The following is a 19,011-nucleotide window of genomic DNA, read 5'->3' as shown; positions in this document are numbered from 1 at the left end:
TAGGGAGCCGCATGTGGCCCACAGGCTGTGTATTTAAGACCTCTGCTATAGATACTGCAGTTCTGCAACTTTACTGGCTTTTTATTTAATTTTTCTCCAGAATGATATGTAGATATTCGTTGTTTATATACACCGAATTTCACAGTGTATACATACAGTGCTGTGCAAAACGTCTTGCACAAACAGCTTCTACAGGTTAAAGTATCAGGTACTTAGTGTGAACCTTAATTAATGTCACTGGTAAACCTGTTTGCCCTAACTTGAGTATATGCATGTATACATACATGCATGTATTTATTTACTTCTTTGAAATGTTATTATTATTAGTATTATTGTTATTATTATTGATAATATGTATAATAATTATTATTATTATCATTATTATTATTATTACTGTTATCGTTGGTATTAAGTGTTGTCCAGATTCAGTGCACACGTAAGTAAATCATTAATACATTTATCCCGCGGGCTGTTCTCAGATCAGCACACGCCCACAAATTACACCGTCCAAATATGGGAATGGAATGCGCGTGAGTTTTTGATTGACAGTCCGGAGAACCAATGGACAGTCGAGTTGTCGTCTCGTGGCCAATAGTAAAAATGCAGTACTTTGTAGCGCATTGTAACTTCAGTGAAGCCAGAACACTGAGCCTGTGGTGCTTGCACCTTACTTTTCCGACGCACAACTTTGGAAATCATGATTTGTCCGTGTGAAAACATCGGGGATGATGTGAAGTCTTTTATCACCGTTTTCTGGGTCACATTCAGCGTCTGTTTCCTGGTTGTTCACGGACAGGCAGGTAAGATTAAAAAAAAACAAAAACTCCAACTTATACGTTGACGGTTTACATTAAATTCTTGAGGAGAGACTTTATGTCAAGTATCTCGTTATCATGCTAAAGTTTAGCATTGACGAGTAACTAAAACTGAATAGTTTCCCTTTAGTTTAAAGTTCATTGCATACATTTTAATGGAGTGACTTTGGTTTAAGAGTGTTCGTTTAAGTCACCTACAGTTTTTTAAATCCTCTTTTGCACCTTTTCACTATATATAGTCACTATATTTCCACTGAATTTTACATACAATTTAGACACCTGCCTTAAAATGTTTCCTTTATAATACAATTGAAATGGTCTGACAGTGAGCATGTCTCCTGAATTTTAGAGTAAAGACATCTCTTGCAGTTGGTATAGGTTGTCATTTCCTTTTTCTCAGTGTGAATATAATATATACAGTTTATTCAGTGACAAAGTGAGAAGATCCTGCAAAACAAAACATCAAACAGAACAACCACAAACATAGAGGTGGAGGTTTGGTACAGTCAGTGTGGTCAGGGTTTTTGTTTTTTTAAATTATCTATTCTATTATCTGTTATCTACTCTCATATATTTTACTGTATATTCATAAAAGGGTAGCACACATTGAGTGTAGACACAATATAAAGCAATAAATCTACTTATATACTGTACACACACACTCATACAGAGCTTTTCAGTTGTAGTGAATATTAGGGGGTGGGTCAAAATATCGAGTTGGCGTTATATCGTCGATAACCTATACACCAGGGCAAATGTCGGTGTTTTAATCAACAAACAGTCCCTGCCAGCTTCACTTGCCGGGTGTTGCTACTTCTCACGAGGGACTTTACAGCGAGATAATGGTGGAGAAATCTACGTTAAGAGATGCTCCATCCACGTTCAATATATAAACTTTATGCACTTTGTTCTCTACGTTGTGAATAAATAAAGAAATCCCAACTTTTCACGGATGTTTTGTTGTTAGACAGATATCGTGCTGTATCGCGATATGATTGGTATCGTGGACCACGTATCGTATCGTGAGGTACTCTGTGATTCACACCCCGAGTCAATATACTAGTAACACTTGTAAAGCCAGTTCATTTCAAAGTTATTTACGGCATAATAAATAAGGCGTAAGGAAATAATGATACTTTAAAATATCGCAACATTTCGTGACCGATTCTGGTCAAGATCATTGGATTGGATAACAGAAAGTAGGGCAGGAGGCGCAATATTTGTTAAAGCCAAGTGTGTCAAAACATAATTTTAGATTAATTATTGTCTTGATTTATACACGTATTCTACAGACTGAAGAGAACATCTTTGTTTCGCTCAGATCTGCATAAATATCACACTGTAATCCTTTTAAATATGGTTTTCAAATGAAAATGAAAAATTTGCGTATCGCAATTCCTGTCAAAATAATCAGAATTAGATATTTTTTCAAAATCGTTAAGCCTTATCGGACGTATAAAAATGTAAAATCTGATACAATCCAAACAACCTATATCACATGCTTCACTATGCACAGCTGTCGTTCTTTTTTGACACTTTAACTTGCTATGCCTGAAACACTCTTCAAACATTCTGTTATTATTAACCTTATGCAATATATATATACATTAGTCTAGCGCTGTATTTAGGTCGGGCGGTGGGGGGTGGGGGCAAATACCGCATATCAAATTGAAGAAGGCGCAAATGTTGACCATGTGAGGTCATGACAGCATTCTTGACATAGTCTTCCCTTGTTTACCTACTGATACCAGCTCTGAGCTTACCTTTCCCACGTTTTGTTTGTTTTGTTTTTTTCCACAACAGGAGTCAAGTCCATGCGCAGCATGAATCACAATGAACATACACAAACCATTTATGGCGTCCACAGACTATGACTCTAAAGATCAGACACACCACAGAGATGTTTCTGCTTTTGTCTGTCTCTGTTTGGGTTTAGTTTCAGGGTCTGCTATTTATTCTGATTCACTTTTTAACTTGCTTGCTAAGAGCTGTGGTGGGGCCAGGAAATGGTAGTTAAACATTTCAATATCCGTGTTGTAACTTTCTGATTGACACACAAACCAGAATATAACAATGTAGTGACAGGTGAGCATCCTGTCTGCCCGTGAGAACTTGTAAGGACCTGCCAGTAAAGCCTCAAGTGCAAAACAAAGTTTTCTCTGCTCTTCTACCAACCAGTTCAACTTAACTTTTTCAAATTGTTGGACAAGCCAAACAGACTTCCTGTCTGAAAGTACAGTTGGACTGGCCTGGAGACAAACTGTAGGTGAAGGGCTTCAGTAAACAGCGGGAAGATTATCGGCCACCCAGAACTTCCCTGACATTGCAGCCTCTGTGGCCTCCCAACGGAAGGTGACAGATCCATGCTCTGTTGCCCACAGCTACAGTACGTGACTGTGGCATTTCCAGGGGATCCTTTGGGAATTTGAGTAGGGGCAATGACATCGAAATGTTCAGGGTTTTAGGAGCTGAAGTGCTGTCGGGAAGCAGGGGAACGGCTGGTGCAAGGCAGGATGTGTGCGACACTGAGTAGGTGGAAGGTTATACTCTGGCTTCCCCTCAACAGATCTTTAGGAGCCTTATATGGAAGGACAGGGATGTAGTGTAGACTTGGATGGACACTGGTGCCTTTTTTCTTTCTTTTTTTTTGGCTGTTTTGACCGATCTTTCTCCGATCTTGACTTCTTGGGGGTTTGGATTTCAGCCTGCAGCCCCCACATCACTTATCTCTGTCTGACCACTGTGGAAATTGACTAACTTGTTTTTTGGGACCCACGGGAATATTACACCATTTAAATATTTGTGTCTTCTGTTCCAGTTCAAGTGTTAGTCACTGCAACCGCAGGTCAGAGGAAGTCATGAGTCAATGCCCAAAAATGGGCTCTTATGGAGACAAATTTGTGGTTAATAAATAAACATTTGTTAAAAAAAACAACCCCGTATATACGGTGAAATTAAGTACGTAAAATTACGTAATTTTTGTAAGAGCTTATGGAGCTGAGCACTACTCACGCAGTTGTGTCATCTCACAGTTATGATCAGAAGAGTATAAACATGCCTTGGTCTGTTCAGAAAAGACTTGTTACTCATAAAGAATGTTCTGAATGGGCGCAATAACAAAGCTCTTAATATTGTGTGTATTAAATCAAAGGAAATTAATGATGAAACTGTCTGCTGGTGTATGATTCTGGTTTTGCTCAAGATTGAGATTAGCTGACTACTTTGTCTTCTCACAGATGTTTTTGAAGTGAAACAACACTCCAAAGACGTATATCTAACCAGCAGCTGCCTGTAAACAGGGTGGACAGAACACTTTACAAGGATTCTAAAGATTGACTCAGAATGAAAATACGCTCATTGTTAGTTTCAGTCTTCATACACTGCGGGAAAAACAAATGTCATCACACTATGCACTGACTGTACTTTGCGAGAATTAGTTGTTTAATTTAAAATCACAAGATTGAACTAATTTGGTCTGAAGACAACTTGTTTTTAAAGGACACACTTTAGTTATTCTGAAAAAGCAGACGGCAAGTGGTCAGAGTTTCCCTTGGATTTAAATTAGCTAGAAGTGTCCTGCAAGTTTGAATTTCCCGTTGAACTGTGATTTCAGGTGATGGCTGTGGGCGCACACTGCTGGGGACAGAGTCTGGCACTTTGGCCTCTCAGAACTATCCAGGGACATACCCAAGTAACACTCGATGTACATGGACTGTCCGTGTGCCAGAAGGCCACACGCTGCAACTGTTGTTTGGGGATTTTGACGTTGAGAGCAGTCCGGGTTGCAGCAATGGCTCTCTTGTGATCACGGACAAAAGCGGGGAGCTCAGTCTGGGTAAGTTTGTTCACCAGGAACTTTAAAAACCTTATACATATATGCTCTCATGTCTTATGTGTATTGTGTACCCATCGCCCTTTTCTGAAATACTCACTTAAGGCCTTTTCAGACATAAAACGTGGGTCATTTGTGAAGATTTGGGTCCAGACATTTTCTGGAGTTATTTACATATGAGGAATTGCATGAGAAGCATTCACAACATCAGCAGAATCCCTGGGGGATCTGAGCAAAGGAGTGTTGTCTGGTTTGAGCATGCAGTCAGCAGGACAGTAGCTCATTCACTCACTGTGGACTCTCCAAAGTTTCTCTTGCATTCACGCGCGACGTCACTCGGAGATTAAACCAGGGAGCTGGCTGGTGAAACTCAAGAGTGACTTCTGTCGACATTTGCGTTTGCACATACAACAACAATCTCTTGAGAATCTCTGGAGTTGAGTGCATACTTGAAGGAAACTGAGTAGACTTCTTATGTTGCATGTCATTAATGATGCCCTGCCTGCCATGACTGTCGAAGACACACAGCAAGGCATGCCTTTCCATTGACACACTGACAAAGGAGGCCAACCTAATTTCGTAACATGCAAACGCACATTTTGAAACCAGGTGTATCAAGTCGTGTCTTGAGGGTATAAAAGTTTGACAACACACCAAAATGAAGACTGAGAGGTTCAGAAGACAGAAATGTTCTGTGACTGTCCACCAATTGTGTCGGGTGATTTTGTTCTTTGCTTTTTCTGCATGTATTTACAAGTGACAATAAACTGTTTTATGACACATTATTCTTTGGGCCATAACCTTCAAATGTAATGAAAGTCAAGTTATGCTGCTCACAGACATATGCAGGAAAAAAACATAACCTCTCTGATGGAGGTGATTATCCATTTTAAACGTGTTAGTGTGTCACTAAGTAAAGTTGATGCATTCAACTATTTTTAAAGATGTCATTGTTGGAAATGCGTTGTGTGTTTTTGTTCAAAGAAATGTGTGCAAACAAATGTGTTGTGTTTGTGTGCTTTTAGAAATGTAGTTTGTGGGTCTGCATGTTACAGGTCCAGTGTGTGGGAAACTTGACGCATCACAGAGGAATATTACTCTAAAAAGCAATGAAGTGACAGTAACTTTTAAGTCGGGCCCACATCGCTCTGGACGAGGTTTTCTGCTGTCCTATGCCTCAGATCAGTATCCAGGTATGAGAGTCACCTGCACACACTGATAATATGTGTAGTTATATGATGTTCATTGTAAAGTGTTTTATTGTCCATGCAGAATACGTGTATACTGTATATAAACATTTTCAGTTGCAACTAAATGTCTAAAAATGTAATTTGCAAGTTTAAACAGGTGTTATTTAAACACTGACATCTGAGTGAAAATGTGTGTGTGAGTTAGTGTGCACTCATGTTGTTGTGTAGTGTACATATGTGTAGTTGTGAGCGAATGAGTCACTGCTTATTGGCATTCATCCTCCATCACTATCTTTGCTCTGGCGTGTTTGCTCAGAAAGCAGGAGTCAGACGCCTTCTCTCAGGCTGAATGGAATGAGGCCTCAGGCTTAAGTCTGTTTCATGGAGGGGCTGGATTTCTTTTCTACCCCCCCTCCTCTGTTAACCACTGCGAGCCCATCCCATCCTGTGCTTGTCCCCGTAAGGCAACTCAGTGCAGAGACTGTGGCTTTACCAACTGTAAAATCCACACATAGAGGGGCTTATTTTTATTCCTGTTTATACAACATGGACCATAATTACATTGTGATATTCAGGGATTAAACTACGCATGTAATGTCCAAATGTTAAGGTTCCTCTTGTGTGTTATTTTAACGATGGTGTGGAGTTGTTCTGTCTGAATGCTAATCTATATTTGGAGATAGTTTTCCCTTACTCTGCATGAGGAAATGTGCCCTGCACATTATGTATCATAGTTTCCTGTTTTGCACTGAGTTGTTTATGAAATCTGGCCATGTCTGGAGCTAAGCCCATGTTCAGACATACAAACCACTGTCTGTTAACTGTGATGACACAAAGACCATTCGCTGTAACTGTCAACTGTGACAAAGTCACTGTAACAAAGGACTTAGTCACATCAACAGTGATGACCGATCATCCCCTAATTTAGCACTCGGAGCATGCTTCACTGTCTCACACAGACTCTGTTTGTTTGTTGTTGAGTGAATGGCAGTCGTATTATATAAGCCGCAGATACTGGGCCCTGCACTGTACTATTAAAGTCTTTGACTTAAACTTGTCATTATGATGTTACAACTGATTGCAAGGTGTAATGGCAGTAGGAAAATGACACCTTCAATTAAATTATTATTTACTGAATGGGCCAGTCAGATCCATGGTTTTATTTGCCATTTGTACAGGCATAGTTATTGTGTTATGGTAAAAGAAGTAATAGTAGTGTAATAATAGAACAGAATAAATAATAAGAAAACAAAGTACGCTTTCAAATCTTTACACTTTAATAGATTATTAGTTATTCGTGAAAATGTGCATGTTCTATTTTTGTTTCTATTTAAAATCTAACAAAAAGGAGAAAAAGAGCAGAAGTGTTGTTCAATACAATTTTTGTATAGAGAGCAAAGTTTATAAGTGACCACTATAAATGTTGATAGTATAGATTGACTGTTGTGTTTCTCTATGACCAATGCTGATCCTTTTTGTGTTTAATGTTTAATTAATTCTGATGAGTGAGCGTTCTTAACACGTTTCTTTCTTCTCATTTTCACAGATCTTATTTCTTGTTTACAGCGAGGATCTCACTTTAGCTCGCAGCGTGTGAGGTAAGTGGTTGACCTCTACATTCCCCATTATTGAATCTCCTTCAGTAGAAAAATAAGAGTTTCTCACATTTTATCTCAGTGTTTACTGCCCTGCTGGATGTAAGAATGTCGCGGGGGACGTGTGGGGAAACTCTGAACAGGGTTACAGGGATGTAAGTATTCCACCTTTCATTCAAACAAGCTTTCTTAGTTGTTGGGGGGGGGTTTTTTTTTTGTTTTTTTTTAAGTCTGAAAATGGCTCCACACTTCCTCTCTTTCACAGACCTCAGTGTTGTGCAAGGCTGCTGTCCATGCAGGTGCTGCATCTGACAGTATGGGAGGTCGTGTCACTGTGACTCGTGAGAGAAGCCTTACACTCTATGAAGCCACCTTTGCCAATGGGATCCTCTCAAAAATGTGTGTCTGCTCTTATTACAGTCAACAACTCTCCAAACTACTTTAGTGTATTTCTGATTTGCATTTGATTGTGTATAACTCACTGACCAGTCACTTGTCCTCTGCTCATAGGGGATCATTATCTGAGAAGAAGCTGCTCTTCAGCAGAGGTATGAGCCCCTTTAAAATGTTTCTGTAAAGTGTTTGATACGTGATATACAGTCAGCTTTTTGCCTCACGGGGTTTGACGACAGTGTAAACATGATCAGCAGTAAAGTAAACGAGTGGCTTATGTTACCATGTATAAAATCACTTCCAGTGAACCACTCTGACGACTCCCTCCTTTCCTCTGGTCTCTGTACAGAATGCAACAACATCCTGACTGTCTCTGGTTTGAATGCCTCATCGTTCTCGAATAAAAACAGTCAGGAGCGCAGAATGTCGTTGTCGCCCAGAATCATGGCTTCTAGTCCTGACTTCCTACTCTGGGCGGCAGACAGTAATGACCCCAACCCATGGGTAGAGCTGGAGCTGAGTGATAGAAGCACCATCACAGGTATGTTAAAGATGTAAATATAAAATAAGTATTTAATGTAATGTTATTTTTATCAGTCGATCGTTTTTTTAGTTTAATTTTAGTCCTGCATGCACTGTCCTGCTGCTAGAGATCTTCACTAGTACACTACTCTACTTAATGTCCATTAATCTGCCACTGAAAATAGTCTCCAGTAAATGCACTTTACTCTTATTAACATACGGTTAACTAATATCTCCACTGCTAAGCTGCTGTCGGAAACAGCTGAACAAAGTTTGCGTTTGCGATTTTAAATAAAGGTTTGCATATTCAACAGGAACCAGCATGTTCAAGGTTGATGGACACAAACAGAACAGGGACGACATGAAAAATAGAAATATCTCTGACCTAATTCTGTAAATGTTCTCCAGTTTTGTCTGTACGTGAAACCACTTTGTATCTTCTCCCTCTCCTTCTTCAGGAATAATAACAGTAGGATCAAATGAGTACTACACAAACTCATTCAGCCTTCTTTTTAGCAAAGACAGAAAGAGTTGGAAGCTTTACAAAGATGCTTCCAGCAAAGAAAAGAAGGTATGTTTTGCAGTTGACTCTGATGTTCTCAAGAACTGGTTTCCTACTGATGGGTTCATGGTGTTCTCTGTAAATAAGTAACTTGGTTGTTATGGTTCCCAGGTGTTTCAGGCCTATACCGATGGTCACCTCAGAGTTCTCAACAGCCTGTTTCCTCCTGTGGTGGCTCGGTTTGTGCGGCTACAGACACAGACCTGGCATGGCAGAGCTTCAGCTCAGGTCCAGGTCTTGGGTTGTCATGTTGCAAAGGTCACGTCCAAGTCTCGCGCAGCCGGAGGTGGGCATTAGATACCATCTGATTTATCCGGAGTAAACCTCATCTCTTTGCAGCATTGATTTAGCTAGTTGATCATTCCTGAGCTTACAATTGTCTGTGCTGCTACATGTCCAACAGAATCTCCGTCCGTTAAAGTCAACATGGGAACACCGCACCCAAACTCCTCTTCATCCCCCACAGAGAGCCCAGTGTTAGTGGAGACAAGACCGAGTATGAATAATCATCCTCTCCCTTGTTTGTATCTACACTGTGAAGATTAATACCTGTCTGTTTGAGCACAGATACTTGTCACATTCGTAAAAAACAATCCAAGATCGCCTTCAACACTGTGTACATTGCAATTAACTGCATTCCTTCCTCGTTCTCGTACAGCTGTTTACTCACTCTGACACTTGTGCTTCCATAGGCATCAGTCAGCCAGTAATAGTGGCAGTGGGAGTGGTCCTGGGGTTGATAATGTGTGGCAGTTGTTTGTTGGCTGGAATCTGGTGGAAAAGAAGGTACAATAGTTAATATATATTGTTTTATACATCTTTCACTTTGATTAAAGCGGCTTTTACAACATATGTACTGAAATATCTTATCATGTTTTATCAAGACCATAACATAACAAAGATATTTTTATATTTGTATAATATATACTCATTTTTTAACTCATATTTCTAATGATTAGCTGATTTTAGCTCAATATTGATGCACCAGCAGTCAAAGCCTGATTCAGAAATGATGCTCGGCATGTGTGCAGTACTGAAATACTTTGTGTACATTTCTTCCCCACAGAAAAAAAGATTCACAAATAAAGTATTCTCTACCCAAAAGTAAGTCAAGTTACTATTTAAAAATGTTTGGTAATCTTCAGTAAAAGGTCTCATCAAAAACCCTCTGACTCTGAGTGTCTATGTGTCATGTAGGTTGTCAGAGTTTCCAGGCAAAAAGTCTTCCGTGTCCACCATCCGAGCTTATATCCTACCCACTGGAGCGAAATGTCCACGACCCTCTGCCGAGCCCCCCTCTCAATGGTGAGAATTCTTGGAAACATTTCATTGATTCGTTTGTGCGGGAATCACAGCAACTCCTGTTTGTGCTGCCCTTATGCTACTTTTTCCATAGCTCATTTAGAGAATACTGGTTCTTTTCCCTCCTTTATTTTCCCCATTCTGACTGCCCCTGACCTCAGGGGTCAGTTTGAGGGGCTCATGCCAGGCCTGACAGGCAAACAGCTCTCTCTACGAGATAGCCATTCTTTCCCCTGGCTCAGCCCATCACCCTGTCACAGTATAAACATTCCTTTCTTTGGTCCACAGAGCCTCTCTGAAAGAGACCCTTTAATTGGAGCTTGATAAAGAGTGCTCAGCTTGCTCCCCGCCACCACCCCCACCAGTCTCCTCTCTGCCTACCCGTCCCCTCTCCTGGCAAGTGGGGCCCTTCAATGAGAGGTCCAGTGATTAACAGGCCACAGGGTCAATGCTAAGACAAAATATGTCCCTCACTAAAGTGGGTCTAATTAAAATAGTTCCTGCTCCGGCTCCCTGTGGGCTCTTGACTAGGTGAAGGCCTCCCACACCATAGCCTCTTCTTCTAAAAGGAAGAGTGGTGCTGGTGGCCAAACTGGGGGCTCCATATTGGCGTCATGTCAAACTGTTATTGAGTAAAGAAAGAAGCATTTTCCTGAGATCCCAGCACAAGATGCTAATAAGCACTTAGAAGGGTTTTCAATACTGTTACTGTGCAGTACAGTTCAATGTTTTGCTCTTCATTTTATAACATCTTACATCACAGTAGTGGAGCACCTTACAGTAGTGTTGGATGCACCATTGTGTTTTAAAGCTTATATTAAATGTTAGTACAGCACAACACAATACAGTAGAGTTATTTATTCCCATGCAGCACAGCCCGACCTACACATATATTCAATCATGTTGACAAGTAAATAAATAGCAATAGCTAAAAATTAAAGAGTTGGGGACAGATCAATACAATCAAAAAACGCTGTGCTTATTTGTATCTTGTGTCTCAGTGAGTTAGTTTAGCTTAGCATAAAGACAGATAATGAGTAACAGTTAGCTCTTTGTTGTGATAACAAATCTGCTTCCAAAGTCACACAACGGTTTAATAAGATAAAAACCAGTGTCGAAATGAATAATAATTTGGAGTGATGTAGCATGTTCAAGGTACCCAAGGCCAGTTTGAGTGTGTTTGTAAACACATTAGTCTGACTAAAATTGAGTCTTAGTCGGACTAACATTCCTGGATAATGTGATTCATAGTCCGATTATTCCTGTATGTTTACGCTTTTGACCCGGACGTAGAAGGAGACGACGTGTAAACTGCAGTACTGTTGCCAGAAATCATATAGTGGTGGCGTATTTCTTTGGACAATACAGTAACCACATCTAATCTGTATCACAATTAACATGTACATCAGGTATGGTATTCTGATTTCAGCTTATGTTTGGTGTGCCAGTGTTTGTTGTATCTCCAGTGAATAGAAATACAGTCTGACTCATCTGCATTCATCCTTTCACTCACCCCAGACTATGCAGAGCCTGCTGTTGGACAAAAGGTCGGGTCAACATTTAGACGCTCCTCAGACGAGGGCTACACCACCCCCTTCATCCTGACCCATTATGACACTCCGGGCAACCTGCCAGAGTATGCTGAGCCACTTCCTCCAGAACCAGAGTATGCCACTCCGTTCAGTGAGCAGCCGTGTGAGCCCAACCTGCCAATGGGGATGCTTCACAACAGAGCGCACAGACATCCTGTGTCGGCACCTGCGTCTGGTGCCAAGACAACATCCAGCCACACTCCGTACGACTGCCCCTCCCACAGGATGCTATCAAACGGCTACTGCACTCCGGCACCACATGCCAATGGCCCTCGATCAACCAGCACAGTCTATGCCGATCCCAAGCCATGTAACTCTTTACTGATGAACCACACATATGAGGAGCCCTTGTGAGCGCAGCCACAGAATAAGACTCTGTTGAGCTAAACTGTGAATTGGGACCAGGCAGCCACTTTAGTTGTGGACCCTAAACTGCCCAGTGTTGTCCAGAGTGTCCTCATGCCTCAAGGAGCTGTACTTCCACTGAGGAATCACTTTGGTCTGCTGTGCATATGCAGGGGTACAGAATAGTCCAAGAACTGTGGACAGTTGTATTGTGAATGCACAGAAAAAACATCCAGGTTGGGTCTCAGAGATACTGTTTATTGATGTATTAAGTAATCACAATCGGCACTTTCAGAAAACACATACAGAAATGTATGCTTCAGTCTATGTAACAGGTTAATACAAAAAAGTGTTACTTGAACTCACAAAACATTGTATTGACAATGTGCAATTTCAATGTGTTTTGCACAAGAAAATGGTACACTGTAACAAAGTGGTAAAGATGTTGCTGTGATTTTATATAACCACTAGGTGGCTCTGTTTGAACATCTAACAATACAGCATGAACTTGGCTGCTTCTTCTTAGTCCTGTGATTAAGGTCATTCATTTTAACATTTAAAGTTAACAGATATTTGTTCTAAAATAAGTGTTTGGATTAAATTATAACAAAGAGTGGCATAACAGGCAAAGTTGTCCCATTACCAAGAATGAGGACATCACATGGACTCATTTCCTCATGACTAAATCTGCTATAGTGTCCTCAAGCAAGACTCATAACTCCTCAAACAAACTTTAGCATTGTTCTCATTAAATCTTGAATCTTACAAGTAACAAAGCAAAGATAGGTATTTAAAACTTAAATGACATTGCTGTTTTTCCACACATGGCCTTAAGAGTAAAAATACAAAACAGATTTGTATTTGAGATAGAAATTTATATTTTTCTCTATTACAATGACTTTTATATAAAAGGTCAGGTGGTATAGATGCATTATATCTGAAATTGTTAAAACATTTTTTTTTCATTTCTGGAATTTAATTTTTTTTGGTGCCTTTTTGTGATTTTGTATTTTAATAAAGCAAAGAAAATACAACTGTTGGATAAGGCACAATAAAAAAAGCTGAAAAACTGAAGAACTAAAAAGGGTTTGTGCTTTGATTGAGATACATATGTATCTCAATATATATATGTAAACATATATATACACACTATTTTTTCATTTCAGTCTACATATTAGTGCAATATCGGATTATCCAAATTTCAGAGTAATAGATTATTCCATACAAATCATTTCAACACTTAAATTATACTCTGCTTCGATATCTCCATGGACATGAATGAATCCTCCACCATTTGCTGAGAGCCTCTCAGTTGTGTGTCACACTTTCCTCTGCTGCTACCGCCTCACCCTCCTCCTCCTCCTCCCTTCCCTCGGTGGAATAGTGCACCAAAGTCTGGTGTCTGTTCCTAGATGGGGCATCTTTAAAACGCTGGCCACAGTCTTCACATGCATACTGAAGCCCCTCTCTTTTACTGCCATGGTTTCTTACCTCAGCAGTCAGTGCAGGAGTATCTCTGGTATTTGCAGCTAAATGCGAGACAATATCTGAGCTGTTTGATGCATTTCGGCCGATGTTGGCAGGGGGAAAAGTCCTGGGATACCCAGATGAATAACCAGTGCCTGCTGCACCACGATGGGAACTCCCACCTTCAACTTCTCCAGTGTGTTCAGAGGTAAGCCCGTGAACTGTGCGGTAGTGGAAGCGGATTCCAGAGCGGTTGGAGAAGCCTTTCCCACAAATGCTGCAGATGAAGGGCCTCTCTCCTGTATGGATTCGAGTGTGGATCTTGAGAGCTCCCGACTGGGTGAAACACTTCCCACAGTGGCTGCAGCGGTAAGGCTTCTCTCCAGTATGGGTCCTCTGGTGGGCTCGGACACCTGCAAGATGGGGGAACCCCCTGCCACAAAATCCACAAGAGTATGGCCTTTCTCCTGTGTGAATCCGCCTGTGGATCTTCAGAGCCCCCGACTGGCTAAAACTCTTGCCGCAGTCGGAGCAAGTGTAGGGCCGGGCTCCAGTGTGCACATTGAGGTGGATGCGGAGGTTGCTGTGCGAGTTGAAGGCCCTGCCACACTCCGTGCAGAGAAAGCCAGATGGTTTGTGGGAATGCTCGGATCGCTGGTGCTGCAGGAGCTGGGACGGTCTTGAGAAGGAGGCAGAGCAGTGCATACAGGGATGGAGTGACAGAGGGTTCGCAGCCATCCTACCCCTCTCCTCTAACTGCTGTGCTTGTCTGTGCGGGTGGTGGACAACCTGGGAACAGGTAGGAAAGGAGCACTGACAGGGAAAGCAGGGAAAGGGACCAGGGAGCTGTGAAGAATGAGATTGAGAAAGCTGAGGGCAGGAAAAACAAGATGTTAAAGGGCAATGGTGGTGATGGAAATGATGATGATGGGCGTGGGCGTGGGCGTGAGAAAATGGGGAGTCTGAGCTGTCCTGACTGCTCAGTATCTGGAGGCTGCGGTGGCAACACAAGCAGGGAAATGTGGAGAGACTGGATAATGAGCCAGATGAAGCTCGGGATGGATGACTCCCTGATTTTGCAGGTTGGCTTGGAGTCTGTCCATCTGGATCCTCAATCTGCAGCCGGCTGGACGCCCTGTTCTCCAACGCGGATGAGGTGGTGCCATGTTGTTCGGTAGTGTCTGGTAGGCACATGCTGAGGCTCACTGGAGCAGTACTGGAGAGATCTTTGGGTCGACATGGTGCACCTGAGCCTGACTGAGAGGACAATGATTGTCTCGGTTTTAAAGTCTCAAAGGAGGGTGGGGAGGTGGAATAGGGGCAGCATGGGCAGGCACAGGCATGATGCACATCTAAAAACATGAAGGAAACATTAAATCGGAGTACAAATAGAAATATAGAAAGAAGATAACTGTAATTAATTGTCGTTTTCAACACTGACCTTCTCTTCTATCTCTGGCTTCTCCTTTCCTCTGTTGTGTCCCAGACTGGGTGTGTCGGCCTGGCTCTGCCTGGCTCTTGTCTTGACCAGGTGGAGGGCGGTGTTGCAGAGGCTCAGGTGAAGCACCTTTGAACCCCAGTGCAACACCACCCATTCCCCATGCTGCGTTTAGCACATCTGACTGATCCTTGGAGGAGTTTCCAGATGTCATAAGGTCACCAATGAACTGATGCATCTCCATCCAGGAGCACGGAACATGCTGCATGAAGCACAGAAAGCACGAGTCGATACACCTGCTACTATTTCTCTTTTTTTTTACAGATTTTAACTCCATAGCACGACAATTTTAAAGTCCAGTGTGTAAGAATGAATGACATCTAATGTTGAGACTGCAGATTATAATACACAGCTCACCAACCTCTTTTTAGAAGCGTTACAGGGTTGGGAATCACAGCATACCTCACGATGCACAGTCCATGATACCAATAATATCGCAATACAACAATTGATGATCAATATATTGCAAGACAATCATATAGTGATACATCGTGATATCGGTCTAACTGAGGAAAACAAAACTTAAAACATGAAAAGTTAAGAGCAGGATTTCTCTATTTATTCACAACATATAGAACAAAGTGTATAACGTCTATGTATTGAACATGGATGGGGCATCTCTTAATGTAGCTTTCTCTGTCATTATCACCCTGGAAACTCCCTCTTCTTCAACCAGGTAACTTCTGCCCAAGTTTCCCTCATTCATTTGAGCAGCACCCCCACCCCTACTATTGACAACTGAAAAGCACTATGAGTGTATGTACAGCATACAAGTGGATTTTAGTGCTTTATATTGTATCTGCACTTGTCTCAATGTGTGATATCCTTTTACGAATATGTAGTACAGATATTTTGACCCACCCATAGAAAAAATGTTTCGTCTCATAATGTGTGTTGTCGCTTCAAAACATAACACTCTAGCTCACATGTGTCAAACTGGTGGCCCAGGGGCCACATGTGGCACGCCCACCACTGAGACAGAATATAAGACTAAACGTATTTGCCGGCAATATTTTTATAATAGTAATAAGACATTTGGTTGTAATCATTGCTTTATTAAATGTATTACACTCGACATGAAATTACATATATTTAAGATGTTTTAATCACAATTATCCTCGTCATTATTTTCTAAATTTTCTATTTAATTCTCCGTTTTTGTGCATCATAAATATGTTTTTATTGTGAATCATTTTATATCAAAACACAAAGCACTTTTACTTTGCAATTCTGTCTAATATAATGAATATCTTATATTGCCCACCAGCTACTAAATAGCTGTTTTTCCACTTCTTTTCGTCTATGTCGCCCCGCTCGACCAGACTATATGCTCATTGACCCCCAGGTCAATTGAGTTTGACACCCCTGCTCTAGCTGGTTTGTCCCGTCTGGGCTGCGAGTAAAAGAGTAAAAATAAAACATTTTTTATTTTGAAGTGATTACACATAATACACCCTCCTAAATATTACACACTGGACCTTTAAAATGTAAAATAATACATACTCAAGAATAAACACATTTATTTGTATTTGTTGTATTCTCCACACCCTCATTCACTTTACATTTCATTTTTAATGTACAACTAGTGTGAAATAGATTAAATTAACGAGAACAGACAGACCACTGTAACGTTAAACCTTGTCAGCGGAATCAAATAACAGCGTCACATACTTACAATGTCGGCAGACTTTTCTTTGTCCATGAATAGAAGCACACGCTATTGTTAGACGCAAAACGACAGCTTAGCTTTACATATACGATCTCAATAACTTGAAGAGACTACTGTAAAACAACCGTAGCAACAAAAACACGATTTTTCCATGACACAAACCTCTACTGTAATCTAATTTTTTCTTCCTCTAACCCCCGAGACTCCATACGCTGCCTCTGATTGGCTGACTGTGAGAAGTCTTCTCTAATCCTGACCAATCACCACGCGTCTAGCTCAACCTAAGCCAATCAGCTGCAGGGAGGGGGAGGCTCTTTTTTCCCCTTTTCCGTTAGACACGTCATCAAGCGGAAACATGTATTTAAAGAAATAAGAGTATGGAATTATTTCAGAATATATTTTGTTACGAAAAAACAAGCATCTTTGTGTCTTTTTTGTTAACGATAGGTCTAATGTAATTTAGTATTTTAAGATATGTGTGATTTAGGTCCATAAAATATAAGGTCCAGTGCATGAAAAGTAATGGTCTATTTACAGAAATTAAATATACTACCAGCAGTAATAAAAACATGAAAGACAAAACACGTGCAGAACAGCAGACTCAAAGCAACTAGATAAGCTTTTGCTTCTCCCGCTTTCCCTTTCACTTACGTGTATTGTGTGAACTACACTAAGATGATGATTGATCTAACTGACATGACCGAAATAAACATAAATAAAAATAAATCAATCTTGAATGCAAAGAAAAACAGGTGCGTCTTTGAAATAAATGCAAAATACAGTGAAGGTCCATGTGTATAGCTTTAAAGTTAAAACAATTGCTAGGTTTTCAACACATACTTTTTGTCTGTAGATGATTTTTGAAGAGAGAATCAATTCTGTGTTCCAGACCCCTCACTTTGCAGAGTTTAAATTAAATTATGACAATTATGTAAACTTTTGTGTTTGTGTGTTTGTGTTGTGTTGTTTGTGGAAGCTGACAACACAAAGGCAACCAAGCACACCTGGAGGTCAGGTAAGCAGGAGTCCTCCATTATGTCACTAAAACATACACTTTTGGTTTTAGTGCTTCAGTATTTGTCTGCTGGTGTTTGCTAACCATTTGCTTTGATGATTGCATATAAAATCAACTACCAAAGTTATTCATAATATTTTTAAGGGTAGAAATATAATCAACTGATTATCAAATCAACTAACTTCACCAATTCAATTATGTGACTTGACTTGAGTCTGACAAATTTGCAGACTTCAAACTTACTTGACTAAGACTCAACTGGAGTAAAAAGTTTTTGTTTTGTGGAAAATTTACATTTTCTCATTTTTTTGAAACATTGGGTTTCTGCTTTTTCAGCTTTGCAAACAAACCTGGAAACTTTTTTGAAATATCATTCAACACTTTAAATTCAAGAGCCTAATTGAAATGGATTTCCATAATTTAATGTAATTGTTTATATAGCAGATATAGATTTGTTTACTTTTATTTTATGTATGTTTTTATAAAATGTTTCAAAAATAATTCAGTTGTATGGAACCGTGAAGTAGTTCTTATATAGTGTTCCTATGACAAATAACCCTCACATTTGAATGTGTTTTTCAGTGGGGCTTGTACCTGCTGAACCATGTGCTCATGTTAATTAAATCATAAATAGGTATAGGTAAATCATTTAAAAAGTAATATGACAAAAATCATAACGTAAAAAGTTTCAGTCATTTTGGGCACATTGTGTTTCCTCACAGTTAACATTATAAAGTGAAAAACACATGTAACATGAAACACAGAAGACACTTGCGTCACTTACTGCCAGCAACTTTCTGCCATACCATCACTTAAGTCTCGGTAATGGCTGTTGTATTTCCTTTTTTATCCTAACATGTTCGTATTCTTCGTACAGCTCCATTAGAAGCTTTTGCCCCACTGATTTTTCCCATCAGTGCTGCGCTTGTTTCTCCTTCTGCATGACTCATTTCATCAACTTCTCCTTCATTCTTTAGGGCTTCTTAAATATCCCAGGTGTGTGCACTAAATGAGACAATGCAAGTCTGTCTTGAATCAACCTTGATTAGACAAAGCTGGGATGCGTAGCGGAACGACTTGAAGCTGAACTAGCAGACATTTTTCCATTTTGTGAGTTCTTTCTCATACACACACACAACACACATCCAAAAATAAAGCCAGAAAATATCAGAATTTACTGTGTATTACCTGAACTTACAAAATCACAAGATGTC

General features: G+C 40.4%; 2 protein-coding genes across 3 annotated transcripts; one reads left to right on the top strand and one right to left on the bottom strand.

The window, feature by feature from the left end:
• The first annotated feature begins 644 nt into the window (after nt 1–644).
• On the top strand, nt 645–12,660 carry si:dkey-34d22.1 (discoidin, CUB and LCCL domain-containing protein 1). Its single transcript, XM_058647028.1, has 15 exons — nt 645–800; nt 4,429–4,650; nt 5,703–5,840; nt 7,384–7,435; nt 7,515–7,587; nt 7,698–7,831; nt 7,943–7,980; nt 8,175–8,366; nt 8,806–8,918; nt 9,021–9,195; nt 9,313–9,405; nt 9,602–9,695; nt 9,976–10,013; nt 10,107–10,214; nt 11,730–12,660. The coding sequence occupies exons 1-15, from the start codon at nt 698–700 to the stop codon at nt 12,155–12,157; spliced, it is 2,001 nt and encodes a 666-aa protein (XP_058503011.1). The 5' UTR covers nt 645–697; the 3' UTR covers nt 12,158–12,660.
• Nucleotides 12,386–18,679, bottom strand: si:ch211-79k12.2 (uncharacterized protein LOC568844 homolog). 2 transcript variants are annotated; one of them, XM_058647032.1, is made up of 3 exons: nt 18,582–18,679; nt 15,057–15,315; nt 12,386–14,967 (listed from the first exon to the last, which is right to left on the bottom strand). In XM_058647032.1, exons 2-3 carry the CDS (start codon nt 15,295–15,297, stop codon nt 13,457–13,459), a joined length of 1,752 nt encoding a protein of 583 aa, XP_058503015.1. In that variant the 5' UTR covers nt 15,298–15,315; nt 18,582–18,679; the 3' UTR covers nt 12,386–13,456. The 2 variants fall into 2 exon arrangements, with proteins under 2 accessions (XP_058503015.1, XP_058503014.1); XM_058647031.1 differs by lacking the exon at nt 18,582–18,679 and adding an exon at nt 16,789–16,993.
• Nucleotides 18,680–19,011: the final 332 nt, after the last annotated feature.

Source organism: Solea solea, chromosome 13 (genome assembly GCF_958295425.1).
Source record: "Solea solea chromosome 13, fSolSol10.1, whole genome shotgun sequence".
Lineage (NCBI taxonomy): Eukaryota > Metazoa > Chordata > Actinopteri > Pleuronectiformes > Soleidae > Solea > Solea solea.
Note: the sequence above shows the minus strand (reverse complement) of the source record. Positions and strands in the feature narration are given on the sequence as shown.